The 24,060-nt window shown below is 33.5% G+C and overlaps 1 protein-coding gene across 1 annotated transcript in view; it reads right to left on the bottom strand.

Moving 5' to 3' along the window:
- The window catches only part of RIMS1 (regulating synaptic membrane exocytosis 1), a 428,918-nt gene that overhangs the window by 192,408 nt on the left and 212,450 nt on the right, over positions 1–24,060 (bottom strand). Inside the window, exons 2-3 of the mRNA XM_036248759.1 lie at positions 23,024–23,237; positions 20,557–20,568 (exon numbers count right to left, since the gene is read on the bottom strand). Of these exons, the coding sequence (XP_036104652.1) occupies positions 20,557–20,568; positions 23,024–23,237 (226 nt within the window). The remainder of the gene's footprint in view (positions 1–20,556; positions 20,569–23,023; positions 23,238–24,060) is intronic.

Raw genomic sequence — 24,060 nt, 5'->3', positions numbered from 1 at the left:
ATAGATAGATAGATAGATAGATAGATAGATAGAAAGAAAGAAAGATGGCCCTGGCCGGTTTGGCTCAGCAGTTAGAGCGTCGGCCTGCGGTCCGGAGAGACCCGGGTTCGGTTCCCGCTAAGGGCACGTACCTCGGTTGCAGTTTGTCCCCGGCCCTGGTTGGGTCGTGCGGGTGGCAGCCACTCGATGTGTCCCTTTCACGTTGATGTTTCCCTCTCTCTCTCTTCCTCTCTGTCTGTACAAAAAATGGAAAAATGTCCTCGGATGAGGATTAAAAAAAAAAAAAAGATAGATAGATAGATAGATAGATAGATAGATAGATAGATAGATAGATAGATAGATGATAGAAAGAAATAGCTAGAAATAGATAGATGATGGATGGATGGATATAGATAGGTAGATAGATAGATAGATAGATAGATAGATAGATAGATAGATAGAAATAGATAGAAATAGATAGATAGATAGATGATGGATGGATGGAGATAGATAGATAGATAGATAGATAGATAGATAGATAGATAGATAGATAGATAGATAGATAGAAATAGATAGATAGAAATAGATAGATAGATGATGGATGGATGAATATAGATAGATAGATAGATAGTAAAAATATGAAAGTAGGATTGCTCCTGGTAATATCATTTTAAGTGTTGATATATGCTAATGAATTGCCTTCCAAAACAGGAGGTTTTCATATACTTTCACACCAGCAGAGCATGAGAATGGCCATTTCTCAAAATCCCCAAAAACACGAGTTGTCATTTGTCTTCTGAATTTTCCCCAGGCTGATAGTGAAAACGTTATTTCATCCACACTGTAGTTGATTTTCCTTATTATACTTCTATGTTCTTTGTAATGTGCTCTATGTTAATTTTCGGTTCACATATAACTTTTATCGGCTTATATTTCTTTTGTTTTGAGAAGTGTTTATTTAGTTGTTTTTGTTCTGACTCCTTTGGTCTCATCCCAATCCTCTGATTTTAACCAATGTCAACAGCCAAATGTGTATCTTTTCTCAGCATTCTCCTTGTTTATACAAACATATGCAAGCCTATTTTCATATATATATGATATAATATATATAAATATATAATTTATTATATTAATTATATATAATATAGATAATATATATAATTGTTTGATAATAATTTACTTGAAAATCCAGAAAAGGCCTTTTATAAGGACAAAAAGTAGATTAGCAGTTGCCTGCAATTGAGGGCAGGAATGGTGATTCATTGAAATGGACATGAGGAATCTTATTGGTGGTATAAAAATGTTCTAAAACTGATTTATGGTGATGGTTATACCACTCTGAAAAATTACCAAGAATCATTAAAAAAAAAACTGTAATTTGAAAAAAATGGGGTTATATGAATATGACAGATGTGGAGAATGACCATAACCACCCATCCTCTACCAAACACACAAAATGTTTTCTCAATTTTTACTATCAAAATAAAGTTGACTGTTCTCTGATGGAATGGTGGCACACTTGTGAATTACCCTCAGATGTAGACACTTTACCTCTCTTCTCCTATCCTTGTCAAGTTTCTATACCAAGTTGCTTCAGGCTGATTGCCTCTTCGACCTTGACACATATACTAAGCACCTACCTTTTAGAGTCCAGTCCTGAAGTCCTCAATTGTTAGAGTGTTAGCCTGGGACTTAGTCACCTAGGTTGCTGTCTGGTTTTCTTTAGTGCACATGTCTAGGAGTAGAGCTGAGTGGTGAGATGAACTAAGATGTCCCTGACATTATGAATGCTTTTCTTGACTTAACTGCACTGATAGTTTTCCCTATTTTATATTTATATTGGCTATCACTAAACATAATAATTCACTATGTAGCTTTTATTTTGGTAGCAATTTTCTATTGCTTGTGTTTGGGGTTGGCATATTGTTTTCTTTTGTTAATTAAGTCTTTTGGGCTTCTATCTTTGAAGAATATCTAAAGAGTTATGGTCTGCTAATCATACCTCTTCTTACATTCTAGCTCTGTTCTGAATTTGCTTGTATTTTAATTTTTCTCTTATTTAAAAATATTTGGGTAGCTAGGGATGTGTTTGTATGTGTGTTCTGTTCATTATTTTGATCTAGTCTTCTGCCTTATATATTCATTATTAAAATTTTAACAAAAATGTTTTACTTCAACTAAATAAACTGACACCAAATGTCATTTTCTTTAAAGCCTTTCTTGATCTCTGCAAGTTGAGATAATCACTCCCTTTTTTTCTCCCATTTTGACTAACAGAAAACATCTACAGCATTTGTGATCCTTATTAGTATTAATTTATCTACCCATTAAGTGTGTTGACTTTGAGACTAGAGACAATGTTAGTATAAATATTTTTTATTTTTAGAACAAAATTGTTGAGGTCTAAGTGATTCAATTTTATTATTATCACTACCAAGTGCATAGTGAAATACAAAATAAGTAAATAAGACTATTCTTTATTAGGAATTTATGACATATATTATGTTAAGCATGTTATAAATGCTAGTAGTAATCCCCAAAACACCCATAGTAGAAAATATTATACCACTTTATGAATGAGGACTTGAGACTCAATATGGTTAAGTAAATTGTCTCAAGTCACAAAATTCATGAATAGAGAAGCCAGGTTGTAATTCTGTTACGTACACTTCTAAACTCAGGCTCCTAACTGTATTTTTCTGGATAATAATATCAATATTAAATTTTAAGATCTCAAATTCCCAACCCGAAATCAATCTATATAAACTAATGCTCTAAGAGTAATAATAGAAAGCTCTGTGTAATACTGAGAACGTAGGACACATTAAAATCCTTTATGTATATATATTTATATATATGTATATATACGTATGTGTGTATACATACACACACGCATATATAGATATATTCAAGCATAGACATTTATTCATATATTATCACAAGAAATATTCAAAATATTAAAGTATTCATTTGTTTTTCTGTGTGAAGGTAAGGCTTAAACATTAACCTATAATGTGCAACTTATAGACAACCAGAACCATAATGAATAAATTATATTGAACTGCTGGATTGGTTTTGTTTTTGTTAGTTTCACTTTAAGTTTTCTCCATGTAGGATATAAATCTTTCCAAAATATATAACACACTTGCAAGATGGGCAGATTGACAAATATAATCATTACATTGATTTTTACTGAAGGCCTAATATAAACCAAACACTATATGCATACTATTGATCATTCTTATACTAACCCAGAAAAAAAGATATTACTAACTCCACTTTGTAAACGCAAAAACTGAAGCACCGACAGATAATGAATATGCAGCCCAGGTCTGGGTGACTGCATATCCTACCCCCTCTAAATATCTCCCATGCTCCTGAAGGATACAGAGAAGAGACTTGGATCTCTATTTCACTAGGAATCCTGCTAGGGAACTTGCCCGTCTGTTTTATTCACTCCATCTAGGGAGGCGGCTGCCTAGATGAGATAACTTAGTTGCAGAAAGTGAATGTCATCCACAGCCAGTAAGTAGAGGAGCTTGGATTTGAAACTATTCTGTTTGACTCCAAATTCCATGTTTTGTTCCCTCATAGAGCTGTCTCTATAAGAAGCAAACGTATTTATTTGCGCTGCAACCAGTGAGAATGGTAAATAATACTTAAGTCCAATTGAGATGCACAGCCACGCTGGATTATGTATGTCACAAATCAAGTCTACCATATTTTTGAATTCTTTTGTCTGTTTTAAAAGTTTTGATTGTTCACTGAAGATGCGAGATACTTCTAATTCAATTTTATGCATTTGAAGACTAATAATAAAATCCAGTTAGGAACTATGAATAATAGTACACTAGGCTCTCTTATAAATTAATAGTATTGGTTTAAATGTTTGGACATGGTTAAGTTATTTATGAAATTTCATACTGTGTATCTGTCTACTTTCTGGTTTTTACCTGTTTTCTCAGAAGGCTGAAGTTGATAGAAAGATGAATTTGGGATGAATGGGATGTTATTATATTACTAACCTACACTTTGTGTTTAGGGAATAATATGGTAGTATACAACTAGGATCTAAATGCTACTGAAAGTGTGGATAGGCATCACTGAAAAATTACTAGAAATGCAGATTTCTAGGCCCCATCCCAAACCTACTGTATTAACATTTCTAGGGGTGGGACCTAGAAATCTACATTTACATCAGCCCTTCAAGTGATTTGTTTGCATTGGCCTAGATTTTTTTTTTTTTTTTATCCTCACCCGAGGATATTTTTCCATTTTTTGTACAGATGGAGAGTGAGGAAGGGAGAGAGAGAGAGAAACATCGACGTGAAGGGACACATCGAGTGGCTGCCACCCGCACGACCAACCAGGGCCGGGGACAAACTGCAACCGAAGTACGTGCCCTTAGCAGGAACCGAACCTGGGTCTCTCTGGACCGCAGGCCGATGCTCTAACCACTGAGCCAAACTGGCCAGGGCTGCATTGGCCTAGATTTTAAAGTGCCCTGGCTTTTTATAATAGCCTTCTCCAAGCGAAGCTTGGAGTAAATCAAGCATGACCTTGAGTAATTATGCTGTGACTCAAGTTTCCTCATCTGTCACATAGAGATAACAATAAAGTGGTGGTCTAAATGATAAAATAAAATATATGGATATATAGTACACACACACACACACACACATGCACATCAGAGAACACTGACTGCAACAATATTATATGCTCAATAAGCATCAGCTTCAACAATGTCTGCCTCCACAGTTGATGACATTTTCAAATGATATGTTTTAAAAATTAACTCTCATTAAGGTATTACTGCTATCACTAATGCTAATTTGGTCACAGTTAGGCCGCCATGCTCCTATTTTATCTTCATGGAGAAACTGGGCCACTTTCTTCTCTGCTTAGGATAGGATGATTCTAACTGCCTTGAATTTTAGAATAAAGATTGATAAATTTCCCAATATTCTCACAATATGTATTATCAACAGATTTTAAGGATAGGTCTCCGTGAAAAGAAAGCAATAGAGTCAAAAAATATATTAAAAATACCACAGGTGATTAATCAATGTCTGAGAAACTAACTTGATCAATTCTTATTTCCTTCTTGGAACACTTCTCCTTTCTAACTTTGAGCTTTCTAAACCATCAAATTTCTTAGAAATAACAACGTGGAAAATTCATATTTAGGGGAGTTCCTCACAGTGATATTTTAATATTTTGTCAATTTCCTTTTTTTAAAAAATGTCTGGTCTTCTTTTTATTTATAAACGGGCTTGTAAATATTCTATCCCAGTGCCTTAGTGTACTTTCTTCATGAAATATCCTCTGTCTTTTTATACAACTTCATAACTTGTCTGTGGGACACAATTTTGCCAAATACAAGATAAATGGTGTAAGATGTGTTCCAAAATATGTTTGAAACAATGTGTTATTTGTGGAAGAATAAATAAAAATAAAATTAAAACACTAATAAAAAATGTACAGTAACAGAATCATGTTGATGCTGCTGTAAGAGAATTTAGTGGCTCAAACTGCACAATATCCCCAAAAAATGTCTCTAAGAAGATTATCCATAATTATGACCTACTTCCATAATCAAGCTCTACCTTGATATTTTATTTAAAAAATGGATGTGGAATACACACAATTTATGCTTCACTATTGCAGTAACACTGATTAAATATTGACTCAAAAATAATCAAACCTCACAGCAAAGGAATACATATATGAATAAAGTAAAATATGCTTTCTCTCTGGAAAATAAAGCTGGTGTACAAAATAATAAGTTTATAAAAAAAAGTAGTTGGGAATGGCATACACTACATAAAAGTATATTTCACTGAAGCATATTAAATAACAAAGTTTCTGAACTAATCACCTAGCCAAAAGCCTCAAATAATTAGTACATGCAGAGAAAAGATCATTTTAAATTTAAAACAGCCAGTAAAATGAAAGAAAAATAGATCATTATTTTCTAGAATAACTGAAAAAGATCTGAAAAATCCCTAATAATTGAAATCAATTGGTAGAAACACCTTTTAATTCTAATTATTCTGCAATGATCTCCTCCTGAAATATGTGGGCATAAGAGAATACGTATGAAGGAAGAAACGTTGAAGAGTTATCTATTATACTATCTGAAGAGGAATGAGGAGTAACCATCTAGTTTGGTACTGTGACTGTTCAAGCCACATTTTGCTTTATTACAATTCATGGATGCTTCTTGAGGCTATATGAGTAGGCAGCCATAAAGTAATGGTTGGATGCAGTTACTATTTTACTACAGATATTAGAAGCTAACAGAGATGAACTAGCCATTTTTTACTAGTTTGCAATGAGTAAAAGAAATATAGTTTAATCAATTTTAAGAGAAAAACAGTCAAATTAGGGTCCAACTGCATTAATGTTTGAATGCTTTCCTAGCTCTGTCTATTCTACTTGAAACTCAAGTTTAAGCAAAAAAAAAAAAAAGAAAAAAAAGCATGAATGAAAACGACTTATACTTGTATAGTTTTCCAATACCAGAAGGTTCTTACTATTTTTTATCTTTTCAATATCTCTGGGCAATTGGTAATGTGCACTAATATTATTCCCATTTTTCAAGTAGAAAACTAAGTCCAGAGAAGTTGTGATTTCTTCCAGAACATAGGACTGCGACTCAAACCAAGACGATCCAACTTCCAGTGTATCACTGTTACTGTCACCTTATCATGACCATTTCTTACACCCAGTGCAAGTTATCTGCTCTATTACATATGGGATTCACAGGCCACTCTGAACACGGATCCACATGCTACTGAGAAGTTATGGAACACAGTAATACTTCACAGATAATATCTTATAAGGACAAATCAACATACATGGTTCTTTAACCACATATGAACTTGGCAGGGGTAACTCACACATGGCTAACTCAAGATCACCTTAGAAAAAGAAGGGTAAATATCCATAGGCTTCCTGGAGCCTAGAAAGGTGAACAGAAAACAGTGAAAGCAGTTCTGGAGAAAATTCAAACATGGAGGAAACATCTGTAAAATTTTTCAATGGTAGTAATGAAATGGGAGCAATAATTATGCTAACGTAGACTCTAATGAGTTAATTTAATGTCAAGAAATTATCAAGAATTATCACATACAATGTGGGAATATTAAAAAACAACATTATACTCACAAAGGAAATTAAACTTCAATAACATATATAGTACTAAACCCCATAGAAGGAAGGAATATTTACACACACACACACACACACACACACACATCTGGCAATTAATATAACCTCATCAGTCAGTTCACTTCAAAAATATTTAAGGAATAAAAGTGATGATACTGGTATGGTATAAAAATAGTTTATTAAGATATTAATCTGTGATTTTTGTCCCCAGATTCCATAGCCATATTCAAATTAGGCTATTTTCTATTTCCTTGTCTCAAGGATTGTGTGTGTGTGTGTGGGGGGGGGTAAGATAAAGAAGCACACTTCAGAGTATATGAGAGGAATGCTGGAAGTTCCCTAGTCTTGAAGGGGCTGGAGGTTGGCAGCCCTGGGGCTAGCAGACTCACACATGGCTCGCAGACAATGCCGTGGACATGTGGCAAAACCTTTAAGGGGTGGCTGTGTATGGATGCAGGAAGGCTGTGTAAGGCGCATATATAACTTTTTTTTTATTTTAAAAAGAGAGTTAATTGTCCCTGTTGAAAGTAAGGGAAGAGACTCCTCCATCCCATTTTTCTTACAGAATTTACTTTGGAAAACTGGTAAGTTGTCTGTTTGAAATGTATATAAATATATTTAAAAGCTAAGTAAGCCTCTTGCAGCTTATATGGAGTCATCTCTTTGAGATTCAGTCATCAAGGAAAACAGCAACCCTCTCTCAGTTTCTGCAGGAAGGTAGAAGACTAATTTCTTTAGGTCCCTCCCTCCAAGTTATAAAACTACTTTATAAAGGTATGAGAAGTTCATTTCACCTTTGGATAAAGCCAATTAGCTAACACTGAAGATCACCCCATTTACCAGATGAATTTCAGATGAACTACGTGTGACAAATGGTGCTATTAAGTCTTCCTACTTGAGGACTAGTTACTGAGGAAACAGATTGTATCTGCCTGGTTATATAAAAGGGTGACATCTGTCTGGCATGGCTCAGTGGTTGAGCGTCGACCCATGCACCAAGAGGTCGCCAAGTTTCCGGTCGGGACACATGCCCAGGTTGTGAGCCTGATCCTCAGTGGAGGGCATGCAGGAGGCGGACAATCAATGTTCTCTCTCATTGATATTTCCCCCTCTTTCTTTCTCTCACTCTCACTCTCAAAATCAATAAAGAGGAAAAAAATTTTTTAAAAATAAAAGGGTGAGATTTCTTCCTGTCTTCACCATCTCATAATGAATTAGCTATAAAGCGCATTACATTCTGGTTTAATGTTAATTCAATAATAAAATTGTTTTCTTGCTCATCTACCTTTGTGGAGAGGTTTTCTGCATTGAGAGGAGACTTGTTTAACAGCTGGACCAGAAGCATAGAACATCTGCTTCGTCAAAGATCGCCATGCTCCAAGTATGGGATAGAACCTCCCAATAGTCTCTGTGGTCACTGATGTGGACTTGAAAACCAGGGTTCTTTACAATGCTTTGGTAGTGTATACATTAGAAGCACCACTGGGGATCAATCAGGGAGGTATAGTGTTAACAGAGGATTAAACCTCACTGATGACTGAGCCCGAATTTCCTGCTTATCTCATAGGATGAAATCTCACAGTCAGGACTGACTTAACAGAACTAAATTAAGATGATTCAAGTGATTTTATGTACTCACTGCACAGTTAATACTACTAAAATTTGAAAAACAGAACACAGTTCAGCAGAATAGTTGCATATGACTCAGTATACACAACTTTAGGGGAAAGAAACCTTCACAGCATATGTCAGTATTGGCCTACAGCACAAAGAATGCAGGTCATAGTTGGAGAAGTAATATTGAAGTTCATAAATTTAAAGTGGCTCCATGTTTCATCTTCTTTATGTTAAAAAGAAGCAAATATGAAGACTTCAAATCAATAATACCCTCAATAAGCACCAAAACATGGAAAAGTGTTTCTGGTAATGAAGTATTATATGCATTGGGATGGGTGCTTCCTCTCTGGTAGAAAGGAAGTTAGTAGATATAAATACAAAGAAACTTTGAAAAGGAATCTTAGATAGTCAGTCTCAAAATTATACAAAGTGGAAAACCAATCAGAATCATGTTTGTAATAAATATCAAAGTGCTGATTTTGCCCTGGCCAGTTTGGCTCAGCGGTTAGAGCGTCGGCCTGCGGTCCAGAGAGACCCGGGTTCGGTTCCTGCTAAGGGCATGTACTTCGGTTGCAGTTTGTCCCCGGCCCTGGTTGGTCGTGCGGGTGGCAGCCACTCGATGTGTCCCTTTCACGTCGATGTTTCTCTCTCTCTCTCTTCCTCTCTCTCCCTCCCACTCTATCTGTACAAAAGATGGAAAAAAAAAAAAAAAAGTGCTGATTTTAGCAAGATGCTATATATGGATAAAACTTGGTGCTCAAAGAAAATAAGAAAATATAAATATTTGCACGTACTTTTAATATTTTCCACTATTGAAAAGCAACTCTCATACTCAAAAGAGAAAAAAAGTGAATTTATCATTTATAGTTTTATAATATACTGTAACAATAAAAGGATAATTCTAAATGCACCTGAGAACTCCTTATCCTTTTTAACTTACTTACGATGTCATAATTTATCAACTTTTAATGGAATTTTAATAATTTAAGAGTAAAAACCAGGGTTATGCATTACGACGAGTATATTATCAAGGAAATAGTTTTTGTTTTTGTTTTATGTTAATATATAGATATATTAGTTCTTATATTAAAAAGTTTATATAATTTGATGATTAGACAGTGAGAGTTCTCATTTATTAAATGCTAATCGTACTGTTAGTTTTAAAATTTACACACCAAGCTTCTTAGCATAATGTCTATTAATAAAAAGGAACTTCATTTGAACTGTATACTCAAGAATCCATGATTTAATAAAAATAATCACACACTTATATGTGCACATATATATACACATATAAGTTCTCTCAGTAGTTTATATAATGCATTATATATTATAAAATTACTTATATAAATAAGTAATATTTATATTACCTTAAATATTTTATTATATTATATATTAATGTAATATATGTAAAATGTGTAGTTTATTTATGCTTATTATATATCAGATATTTTACTAAATCATTGACATGTAATTATCTTAGTTAATGTTCACAAGCCAATGAAAAATATGTCTTCCACACACAAACACTCACATTTAGAGATATAGTAGATAAAGTTAATGATGCAATGAAACTAATTACTCTTTTTGTTCCACTCAGGGCTGATTGGTAGTATTGATGAAAAGATTGCACTAAAGCTGGAGTTAGCAGCCTGTGGCCTGTGGGCCAAATCCTGCCTGCCGCCTTTTTTTTGAATGGCCCAGGAGCTAAGAATAACAATTTTAAAGGTGAAAGAAAAATCAACAGAACAATATTTTGTGACACATGAAAATCATGTAGAGTTTCAGTTATATTGCACCACAGCCATACTATACATTTACAAAATTTGAACAGTTGTGACAGAGACCTTAAAGCCCACAAAGCCTAAAATATTTACTATATGGCCCTTTACAGAAAAAGTTGCTGACCCCTTAAAGTGGGAAAATTCTGAAAATTAAATAATTTTCTAAAATGTGATTATATAGATGTTTTAAAACAGTAAATAATGTAGTTATGAATTCTTGGAAATGCATTGTGTTACATCAGTATGTCCAGAACACGGTAAAGCTGTCTTCCATCTATTTCCAGTTTTCGTGAGTTCTGAAAATGAACCCTTGACCAAATTCTCATTCATCTGCCTTTTATGAAATCTTAGCCTATGTTCAGAACCACAGATTCTGATGTGAGAACCCCTTTCCCAACATCTGTAATGACACATCTTTTTTTTTTTTTATCCTCACCCGAGGACATTTTTCCATTTTTTGTACAGATAGAGTGGGAGGGAGAGAGAGAGAGAAACATCGACGTGAAGGGACACATCGAGTGGTTGCCACCCGCACAACCAACCAGGGCCGGGGACAAACTGCAACCGAGGTACCTGCCCTAAGGGAACCGAACCCGGGTCTCTCCGGACCGCAGGCCGACGCTCTAACCGCTGACCCAAACTGGACAGGGCTGTAATGACACATCTTAAAGAGTACTGTTAGTAACCAAACAAGGATCTTCACTGTCTAAGCTAAGCAGTAAGGAGATTGGTCTTGGGTACTGCCCGTTTTCTCTGTACATGATTTGAAGCAGAAATAATTCAAGTGAGTTGTCAATCCTTGGAAGATGGGTTGGATTTGTGACTAAACCCAGACTTTCTAGTATTCATTGTAGTACTCATCAATTTAGTCCAGATCGCCTCAATGGTCATCTCTACAATGTTACAGGAAATTACATTAAGTAGGAATTTTAAAAATGTATATAATTTCTAAGTAAAAATATACAACAATTATATTTATATATTGTTATTCCTGCTAGCCATATTCTCTAGTCTAAAATGTTTAAGTATGACATTTATATTTGTATCAAAATTGGAAATTAAATATTTCTTAAATAATATAATTTTTAAGGCTTTCTGTGAATGCAAACAAAAAAAATCAAGTCCAAAAGAAAACATCTTAATACAAGCAATTAAATATATGAATGATCTTCCAACTGCAGTGGTAGACAGTTACTTGCATTTGTGGACTATAAATTAAATTACTATAGCCACACAGTTGAATAAAGAATAGGAGATTATATATTTGATATGGCCAATTACTTAAGTAGAAGAATTGACTACACAGTTTTAGCTTTCTGAAATAAACTTAAAAAGAAATAACAATTGCTAAAAGCATTTCAAAAATCACAAAAACATGAAGTAATTTTTTACAGAAGAACACTATATTAGACTATAATATTATATTTTTACTCAGATATTTTCTAATGCATTAAACAAAAATTTAAGTGAGGTACAACAGTCTTATAGGGTACTGAAAATTCTTTGAAAAGACAACCCCCAACGTTTGTAACAAATATAATCACTTTGTAAATCCAACATGGTGTTTTCAGTTTTTACTGGCTTGTAAATGATGGCAAAAATACAATGCATTATGTATTTGGGTCATATATTTCTAAAAATAAGCTCCTTCTTATAAAAGAGTGAATTAAAAGAACAAATGAAATCAGTTTCTAATAATACCATAATTTGTCAATAACATGCTATCTATTTTATGTATAACTAAAAAAACCTCAGTGCCTGTAAGTACTTGACTTTCCACCAAACTCATGTGATTATACAAAATACAAATAAATTTATTCCAGTTAATAATAAAGAACCAACCAAGAAGTGTATTAATCGTGCATTAAGCATTTATGAAATGGAAACTAAGTTTGTTACACATCTTTAATGAATGCTCCAAACATTAAAATCTACCTGCTCCCGTCCTTCATGAATGCACCATTCACTACTAAGGTTGGTTCATACCTACACTTGGTTAAGCAGAATAGCTTTGGGGGAATTTCCGTTAATTCTTCTCAACTCAAGTATCTTCCAGAGTCTTGTGAGAGAAAAAAGGGGACCAAATATCTCTCTCATACCATGTAATCTGAACAGAGTAGAAAAACAAGCCAGAGGTCACTGGTTCGATGAGACAACTCCATACAGCAATTCATTATAGTTCTAATGACTTTGTTTTAGAAAAAAAGATATGCAAAAATGCAAAATTATATTTTAGAGTTTCAAACATCAGAATTTCAAAAAACTTAATTGAGGAATAAAAGGTACAGAGAAGTGTGATTCATTCATTCATTCAAAGTTCATGACTTAATTTGCAGCATTGTGATAAATGCTGAGCCTTTGAAAAATAAAATACGGTTCATGTCATCCAAGTAACTAGAGCAAATCAAAGGCATTAAATCATGTCCACAAATAAAATATGAAATTTAACATTCCTTTAAAAATTATTATAAGCAGTACAGATAGTTTATAACATGAGAATATCTTGGAAAAATATTATTCCCATGATCTTATTTTAAATGTCACAAGCTCTGAGGCAGGCACTCTGTATTTTTTAACTACATCCTGTCAACATTTTAATATCTAGAAAAATCTCTAAACTTCTCTCATCATACTTTTAATCTCTACCAAAAAATAATTTTGCCTGTAATAAGTAGCCTAACTTTCAGTGTGTATACAATTCTATTAAATAATGCAAGCTGGAAATTACTTTGCAAAACACTTAAAAAGTGCTAAAGGAATTAAAAGTAAATTATTGAAGTAAATTTTGGTTCATCTGTACTTACTATATTGTGCCAAGTAAATTCTAATGCCCTCATTTTCTCTATCACAACACTTTACTTAACCAATGTGAAAGATGCAGTTCAATGAGTTTACATAATCTAAACCTTTTTTTTCAAAATAATTTCAAAATGAATTAGAAAATAATTACTTCAATTGTTCATTTGATGTTTGATATAGTAATATTTCATTAAATATTCCCATTATTAAAACACATATTACATTATTTTGTATCTGTTTGTGTCTTAGGACAAATTATAAAATGTTCGAAAGTGTCTTGCATAAAGCATTTATTTATATGGCAATAACCACTAATTTGAAATTACCATGTTCAAGTAATAAAGAAAGTTATGACAAATAAAAAAGATAAAAAGGAATAAATTATTTTAAAAATAAAATGATACTGGTGCCCTGGCCGGTTTGACTCAGCAGTTAGAGCATCAGCCAGCAGACCAGAGAGACCCGGGTTCGGTTCCCACTAAGGGCATGTACTTCGGTTGCAGTTTGTCCCCGGCCCCGGTTGGGGTTGTGTGGGTGGCAGCCACTCGATGTGTCTCTCTCACATTGATGTTTCTCTCTCTCTCTTCCTCCTTTTCTCCCTTCCTCTCCCTCCTGTTCCACCTGAAGACGAATGTAAAAATGTCCTCAGGTGAGGATTTAAAAAATTAATAAAATAAATAAATAAATAAATAAATAAATAAATAAATAAATAAAAAAAAATAAAATGATACTGGAGTTGTAAAGTACAAAAACCAACATGGAAAATTCAGTAGAGGGATTCAACAGTAGATCAGAGCTGGCAGAAGAAGAAGAAGAAAAAAATCAGTGACTATAAAGATAGATCAATACTAAATATATGCTCTGATAAAAAGAAAATAAAGATTGAAGAAAATAAACAGAGCCTAAGAGAAATGTGGGCTACTAACATATGTGTAATAGGAGTTGCCATAATGAGGACAGAGAAAAGACAAAAAATATCTAAGCAATAGGGGCCCAAAACTCCCTAAATTTGATGGAAAACATTACATAGCCAAGAAACTCAAAGAACCCAACAGAAATTCATTGAGATCCATACCCAGAAACATGTACATGACAGTAAATGTTGAAAACTTCAGGCAAAGAGAAATTATTGAAAACAGCAAGAAAAAATAAACTTATCATGTATAAGAGAATCAAAATAAGATTAATAGCTGACATAAAAAAAATGGATGTCAGGGGCAATGGGATAATATATTCACAGTACTAAAAGAAGGGGAGGTAACCTGTCAAAAAAGAATCTTATATCCAGCAAACCTATATTCCAAAATGAAGGTGAAATAATGACATTCCCAGATAAACAAAAGCTGACAGAATTCATTGCTAGAAGATTCATCTTAAAGAGACACCAAAGGGCCCTGGCCAGTTTGACTCAGCAGTTAGAGCATCGGCCCGCTGACCAGAGAGTCCCAGGTTCAGTTCCCCCTAAGGGCATGCACCTCTGTTGCAGTTTGTCCCTGGCCCAGGTTGGGGTTGTGTGCGTGGCAACCAGTCAATGTGCCTCTCTCACATCAATGTTTCTCTCTCTCTCTTCCTCCCTCTTTTCCTCCCTCTCTATCTGAAGATAAATACAAAAATGTCCTTGGGTGAGGATAAAAAAAAAAAAAAGAAATACCAAAGGATTGGGGATGGTGAACACATAATACAGTACACAGATAATATGTTGTAGAATTGTGCACCTGATATAATTTTGTTAACCACTCTCACCCCCATAAATTCAATGAAAAGGAAAAATAAATAAACAAAGCTGATAAAACTTTATTTATTGGGGGAAAATAGAAATGCCAAAGGAAGTTCTTAAGACTGAAATTGACATCTAGTCAGTAGTATGAATTCAGATTTTAGAAAAAGAACTTCAGTAAAGATAATTATATAGGTAATATAAAAGTATAATTTCATACTTCTCCTTTATTATCTTAATGATTTAAAAACTGCATAAAACAATATTAATATAATAATATTAAGCCTATACACACAGAAATCAAATATATTTTACAAAATAATGGGATAAAGGAGGTGGGTGGAAGCAATATGTATTGCAGTAAGGAAATGACTCCAGATGGTAGCTTGAATCCACAAGTAGAAATGAGGAAAACCAAAATCTGTAAATAAGGATGTTAATATAACAGACCTTATAAATATATACTTGCTCTAATGTCTTCTCTTGTTTTAGTTAAAAAACATAAATGTATACAAAGTAATAATCATAACAATGCCTTGTTGGATCTGTAACATATAGAGAGAGCATATAACAATAATAGCACAGAAAAGAGGAAAGAGTGAATAAAGACCTATAGAGTTAATATTTATGTTTCACTGGAATTAAGGTAGTGTAAATGTAAAGTAGATTCTAATAATTTAAGGCATGAACCAGAAACCCTAGAGCCACTAAGAAATGGACTAAAAAATACAGTAAATAAATCCCTGAAATAATTAAAGTATGACTAGAAAATACTCATTTAATGCAAAATAAAGCAGTAAAATAGGATCACAGGAACAAAAAAAGATATATATATATATATATATACACACACAATATATATATATAAATAATTAAAAATATGTAAGCAGTAAATATGAGTGAATTAAAAACTCAATCAACAGGTAAAGATTTTCAGACTGCATTTTTTAAAAAAGATCTAAGTATACACTGTCTATATGAGACACACTTTAGATTCAAAGATAAAAATAGTATGAAATGTAAACAGCAACCATAAGAGAGTTGGAGTACCTATACCAATCAGAGAAAATAGGTTTAGCTCATGACCAATATATTCCCCATTAGTGGCAGCAATAATAGGAAATCTATCTACTAATGAAATTTGCTGCATAGCAGACATCAAGGATATACTGAAAGTTGGACAGCAGAAGACAGAAAATCTGGTGGTCTTTGTGTCTGTCTATTTGTTTGCATGCTACTAAAAGCTCACATCACTCAAGAAAATGTCCTGTGCACACTGAATGAAAATCCCTTTAAAGTCTGGGCTAGAGTTTCTGTTAGTTTTGGACCAATGGCTGAATTACACATGAAGCTGCAAGTTCTCTCTGCATGTACAGTGATACCTCGGTTCTCGAACGCCTCGGTTTTCGACCAAATCGGTATTCGACCAGGAGATTCGAGAAACTTTTGTCTCGGAATCCGAACAAATATTTGGAACTCGAACTTCCGAGATGAGCCGAGTTGAGCCGAATGGCGTTCATTCGGCCCAGCGCGCCTTGCTTGCGTCATCAGTGTGAGTGCAGAGAGAGAGTCACGCTTTGTGGAGTCCGCTTTCCTATTGGTTTCATTGCTTCGGTTCTCGAACAATTCGGTTCTCGACCATCCTCCTGGAACGAATTATGTTCGAGAACCGAGGTATCACTGTATAAAAAAGTCTTTTCAACTGGCAATAGAAAAATCTCTTACTTTGTGTGTACCCTAGGTATAGCTAGTCTAGACAGACAGATATTAGATTCCAAGTTATCTCAAATTTAACAGAGCTCCTATTCTTATTGATTGATATAGATTAATGAGTACTTACATAATTATAACATAAGGAACACAAAGAATCCCCAGAGAAGAAACTGAACTTCTCATACTTTGAATATGCTGGCCTTTTAAGAACAATCTATTCTCAAGAAATTGCTGATGTTGAAGCATGTTTATACAAGAATCTAAATCCATACAATCACAGGGAATCTTTGGAAATATCAAACCTTGGCTTAAAATCAGCTTTATGAAAAGTACAATGAGATATCATTTTATTTCACATGAAATATGATGGCTATGGGGAAAAATGGCAGACAAGTGTTGACAAGAATATGAAGAAATCGGAACTCTCAAACTTTGCTGTGTTCAGCTGATTGGGAAAACACTTTGTCAGTTTCCCAAAATGTTAACCATAGAGCTATTATATAACCCTGCAATCCCACTCCTCGGTACATAAAGAAGAGATGTTCACAAAAACTAGGGACTTTTACCATGGTTTCACCTTTGGCTTTGACAAAGCTTCCTTACACTAGAAGAGCCTATTTTTCTACACCTTGCCACAACTCCCTTAGTGCTACTACACATCTATATTCAACATTGGTTTGTGAACTTGTGGTTTCCAGAAACAAAATTTGTAAAGTGTATTAAACAAAGATTTGGGGGTGGGGGCAAAACCAGGACTATAAACTTCCTAATGATTACTGAATATTAGCAAACATGTCCAGAATAGCAATGTTAAAATGCAACAGATTAAAATTCCACGCCCTTGGAAAACAGTGCAGCAAATTCCGAAAACAGATTTGGAATAAAAAATTTACAACTTTCTGAATCACCTAGCATAAAAGTTTTAACAATTGACGTTTTACTACCTTCTCCAACAAGCACAACAAAATGAGAGGAGACACCTTGAGAAAGCGAAACTATTAAATCTTAGAGAAAGTTCTGCCCTTGATCCACCTTAACATTTCCTTACTGATATTTTTATCTATATTTATAAACTTTCCTACTTAGGCCTATATTATATTTCTGGGAATATTGGTTCTTTAATAGAACAATTTTGCAGAGAACTTCATTGTCAAAGCATCTAGAAAAATTAAAAGAGAACATGAAAGTGGGTCCAGGCAAACTCTTCTTACAGTTGCTTTTTTCAAAAGAATGAGGGTTGAAAATTATGATCACATGCTTCATCATGCCATGGACTAAATATGGGTAACTCTCAGAAGACTTTTTATAACAAGAATAAATATTTAATGCAATCATGCAAATCATTCTAAAAATGGTTATGATTCTACTGACTTGCTTGTCTTTTTCTAACCTAGCAACCTAACACTTTTTTGTGTGTGAAAATAAAGATTATCTAGAAATGTAGCAAGTTCACTTTTAGTTTCTCTATTCATAAATCAATCCCCCACCCCACCCTTCAAATATACTGATGATACTCAGCAAGGGATTGAATTTGTAGGATTCAATTCAGTTGGTTTACTAATAGCAAAGTGTTACTGTTATCAAAAGAGTTATCTAAATTCAATACTCTGCCACCAAATAGAGAGTAAAACAAAAACAAAAGCCACTTAAACCGGTGCAGAGAGTTTTACAGTATCAATATATATTTAGGCATAGGAGAGGACTTTCAATGAAATAAATAATCATTATTTTATCTGTGAGAGTATGCACTTGTATGAAATAATCTCCTATCATAAGCTATTATACATGTTAAATGCAAAGGATTCTTGACAATAGCCACTTTATAAGCAATCTCCCAAGATATTACTAGATCTGATTTAAGCTAAGCGTGGTTTTAAAGTAAAATATTGCCAGGATGCAAAATATGGGATCAATAATACTTTTTGTTGGATTTAACAAAAAGAGTATTTATATGTTGGCTATGCCTAGATCATCATATCATATACACTAGTATTTTAGTCACATTTATTCACCAATTTAAGACTAAATAGAATTCATTAGTCTTATATTGATCAAGAAGGAGGTTGCTTTTAGAAAAGTGTCATTCACCCTTATTCTTGTCTCTTTCCAATCAACCAACACACACACACACACACACACACACACACACACACACCCCTACCTGTAAATTATAATTTACCAAAAATAAAGGAGCTCAAAGGAATAGGGAAAGAACCAGCAATCAAGTACTTTGTTTAATACTCAGTTATTATTTTTAACACAAGCAAAACAAGAGCTGACTTCAGTTTCCTTGGATGAGAAAGGCAATTCACTGAACAATCTCAAAAGGCTAAACATGTTAATGAAGTTATGACATATGACAAACTACTTAAAAATAAATAGTTTATATATGCATTCTAATCAAGAGAAGAAAATAATTGAAAGTGATTGTATTATTGTATTTTACAAGTCTTTCCACCCTATTTTTAACCTGAGAACCACAAAGTCCACTTGAATTCTCATTGTAATATCAGCAATCATAGTAAGCACAAATAGCCTACCATTATGGGAAGTGATATCAAAGGGATAATGAGTCTGGCCAGCCCTACAGGAGTAGCTGAAGTATTAACACCATGTGTACATGACACCAGCATTATTATTTACCTAAACTTTTACTCTTTAAAGGAATTGAAAATTACCTATTTTAAACACAGACTCAACCAAATTAATAATATTCATGAAACCAAAGGTGTAACATTTTAGTTATATTTTTTCTAGTACAGTATATTTTACATTAAAATAATAGCTCCCAAAATGACCTCATATACCACTAATGGTAAAAGCAAACACATTCAGTGAAAACAAGCTACCCTATATAATTTTCAACCTGATTTCTTTTTCATAGAAAAAAACTGATGAACATATACTAGCATCAAGTTTAGAAACACAGTTAATGTTCAATTTAAAGCCATGCCTGCTACTTATGTGCTGCAGTACATCACTTAAACTTGAAAACAGTTGAACAAAGGCACCTGAGTTGATATATTTTAACTCAAAATACTCACTGTCTCAGTCTCATATTGGGAAATCAATGAGCTATGGAGAAATTGTAATTTACACCAAATGAAAGTGTATAGTGTGCACACAAAAACAAGCTGACTGAAGTTTCCACTTGGATCCTGTCTTCCTGAGTACAGCCTCTGTGGTTTCTATAGCTGATAAGAGTTTAAAGTGACCTTTTACTCCCCTAGGTTGTGATTTCTATGCATGAAAGAGAAGAAACGGGTATAATGTGTTTAAATATGACAACTCTGCTACTTGTATTCTATAGAAAAATCTTTTTTATTTTTTAGCTCCTGATTTTAATTATATCCATTCTCTTCACTAAATCAGTTCATTCCATTCCTTCTGAATAAAATTTCAATTTCTCTGCATCTACTGAGGCTAAGAAAGGTAGAGTCTCTTAGACTTTATTGTTCCTGAAAGCAGATGGAATCATCATCAAAACTCAGAGAGCTAATAGGACATATATGTTCATAATGATTTAAATTACATTAAATATCACCATTCCCATGAGCTTTATGTAATTACCCAGACTTTACCTATTAATATAAAATCCGTAAAGTTCCTAGATATTCATTTTCTTACTTTTCCCATGAGAACTGGGTATGAGCTCTTCCTAGTATATAATTTCTTTGTGAAATATAATGATTAACAATACTATGTGAAACATTCACTTAATAAAGTTCACAACATTATATAACAAATGATAGAAAAGAAATCATGGATTCTAACCACTTTGTCCTCCTTTGGGAAAGCATCCAAGGAAGCAGAGTAAAGAGAGAGGGAAAAGAGGAAGAGAAAAACACAAAATAAGGCATATGTTAATAAATAGATTTTTAAGAAAAACAATTCTTTGTCACTCTAAAGTGTTAAAACATAGCTATGTTGAAAAATAAATGTTAACTCTTCCCCCAAATAATCATTGTTCAATCTTTCATTTGAAAATGCACCTATGTGGATCCATTATATGTTAGATACAAAACTTGGGCACTATAATTTCTAAAATTAAAAAAATTGGATTATTAGATGTACATTTAAACCATTCTTCAGAAAGAAAGCTTAATTCACTACTATATTTAGTGTACCTGTTATTAAAAGATATATTAAAATGCATATACTTTCATGAATAATTTTATAAAATTAGTGTTACAACATTTATAGTTACAAATTGAAAAAAAATCTAAGAAGGGAAATGTTTGTAATAAGTAAAAGTGAAAAAAAATACTTTAACTATTTTAACTATAAATTATTCCACAAGTAACATTTACTTGTAATTTACATTTCAACATATAACTGTCATATGAAAAAATAACTTTTTACATTTTTTGTTTTATACTCAAGATTAAATATTCTAAGCTGTGTTTTATTTTGTTCTTTTGAATATTTTTTTCCAAAATTGGATTGGCTTTAGTCAAGACAGATGAACTACATTAGGACAGCATGTCTGCTCTCAAGCATTCCCTCCTAGCTCAATTTAAAAACCTCTCCTTTTAAAAACATGTGTTTAACCCTAATAATTTTAATATATCAGTAAGTAACTATATTTCGATTAGTTTGCCTCACACTTATAATGGGAAGTTAAACACATTCAGCTGCTATGGGCACTCAGCCAGGATTAGCACTCAGCCGATTTGCACCCTAGACTATCATTCCCATGTCTCATTTGTGAGAATTTATTTCAAAACAGTATGCTTAAGACAACTAAATAAGAGAAAATTAATAAATAGGTCTTGTGCACTGTTTATGTGCCAGAAATATTTTAACCCAAGGTTGTTCTAGAAATGCTTTAAGGTGGTATATGAGGATTAATAAAAAGGAATAACTTTTAGAAGTAAAAAAGAAAACTTATGTGGGCATAAGAATAAAACCTAAAAAATGTCTTTCATAAAGACCTAATTTTAACTATTATAATTGAATTCTCATAACAACACATAGAGTAATTATTACTATCCAGTTCCATAGGTGAAGAAGTTGTTGTTTAGAGAATATGATTATCTTCCCAAAGCCACCAAGGCAATAGCAGGCTCCTCTTAAGGTATAGCATCTATTTTACTGAATGTCTTACTTCCACTAGAAAAGATTTTAGAACACCCTACTTACAACTCAAACACACTACCAAAGAATACAACGTTGATTCATTTTAATTTTAAGTATGATTTTCCAAAGTACGAACACATCAAGATTGTTTAGAGCACTCCTGTTATTTTTTAAATATAATGTTGTATTAAGTTAAAGTCTATATATGATTAGATAACATGCAACATTTTTTAAAGAAACAATGATAATTATTTAGGTATATGTTGATCTTAACTTCTATAATACATTGCAGACCTATATCAAAGAAAACTCACACAGAAATCCCTATAAATAATCCCACTGTAGTAACATTGGGAATATAATTGGGAGTACAATATTAAAATGTGTTCCAAATTAAATATTTATTATAATTTATCTACTATTTCACAAATTTTAATGTTAATTCCATTACATTAGCATCTTAGTGCCTCAAAAATTTGAATATATTTAAAGTACTGGCATAATGGAAGAGTAGCTGTTATTTAAGCCAAGTAAGGAAACTACATCAAGTGAGACTATATCTCATAGAGAAGAAATAAATAAAAAAATTTAATGTTTTTAATATACTCTTTAAAAATATGAATAATTTCCATGTGATAAACTAAGCACTATATTTCTTTAACAGGATATAAAATTACTCTCATAGAGGCTAATGATATATATATATATAATCTTGAATTAAATTTGATGTCATACAGTTTACTTTGCATTTTACCTTCATTCAATCTGAAACCCATATTACAGAAACTAAAGGAGGGTTTTGTTTTTGTTTTTACAAGAATGGGCCATAACAACTCAGGAGTTTTACAACTCATGATACTACATCTACATTCACTGTATTCTTCAGAAAATAAATTTACTCCTACAGATAAGTCGGCTGGTTTTGAATGGGAATCACTTATTAAGACACACACATACAGAAAGGATCTTATTATGAATTATTTTCATCACTACTACCCTACTGTGACCCTTATGAAAAACAAAAGAACAAAACTGGGAGGGGCATATTAATGTATATTTATGCACACGTCTGCTCCCTAACACGCATACATTGTTTCTGCTTGGGAAGGGGAGGGATTGGCATCCACATTCATAATTCCTCGTAGGCCCTCACAGTACTCACGTTGTTAGATCGCAGAGACACGCGGCCTCCGCAGCGGGCGCAGAATTTGGTGCGGCAGTAGGAGCAGAGATGGCCGCACCCATCAGCAAACTTTGTTTTATGACAGATGCCGCAAGTCGGAGCATCATCCTTATGCTCGCCCTGGTAACGCCGCGCTTCTTCCCCTATTTTTCTCACTTGTTCCTTATAGCTTTCAAATTGTTGATGCAATCTCCTGGCAAAAGAGAGAATGGTAGCCTGCTAAGTAAAGGGTGGAAGACAGAAAACATTTTTTCCCCCGACCAGAATAGAAGCACAGCTATTTGAACAAAAGCAAAACATGCAAAGCAACTTCTCCCACTAATCTTACCTACAGAGGTAAGAAATGTAGTCGCATGTATTCAATTAGTACCAGTTTTGCTTACTAGCACTGAACCAGACAGATGTAAGTAGACTCTATGTAATTACTGTTTGTTCCCATCAGTAGAATGCAGGTACTCACTCCGTGCCTCTGCTTCTTTTAGACAGGTGACTTTCACAGTATTTCAGCTAGGTCTCAACACCTTCCATTCATGTATGCTTATAAGTGAAGCAAAATTTATACAAAATACTTGGCCTAACTATATATGATGTACTCTGATATTTTCTATTTAACTCTAAATTTAATACTGATTACTATTTTTAAAAAGTCTATCACAGTAAATGGATTCCATGACTCACTATCTTATGCATGATCCATACTTGGGAAACAAAACTGTTTTAAACTATGTTGCTAAACAACCTGTCTTCCACAAAATATCTTCCTTCGCCCCCATTCCTAGAGACCATTTAATTTGCATCTAGTATTTCATACAATATACAGAATGGTAGCTTATACGTTATATTTGAGCCTTGAGCTTGTTAGTTCTTCTAGTCACATTAAAATTTCTAAACCGCCCTGGCCAGTTTGGCTCAGCAGTTAGAGCGTTGGCCCGTAGACCAGAAAGTCCAAGGTTCGGTTCCCGCTAAGGGCCGTACTTCGGTTACAGTTTGTCCCCAGCCCCGGTTAGGGTCATGTG

This window comes from Molossus molossus, unplaced genomic scaffold, assembly GCF_014108415.1.
Source record: "Molossus molossus isolate mMolMol1 unplaced genomic scaffold, mMolMol1.p scaffold_m16_p_8, whole genome shotgun sequence".
Taxonomy (NCBI): Eukaryota; Metazoa; Chordata; class Mammalia; order Chiroptera; family Molossidae; genus Molossus; species Molossus molossus.
The sequence above is the reverse complement of the archived record's forward strand: the minus strand, read 5'-3'. Positions and strand labels throughout refer to the sequence as shown.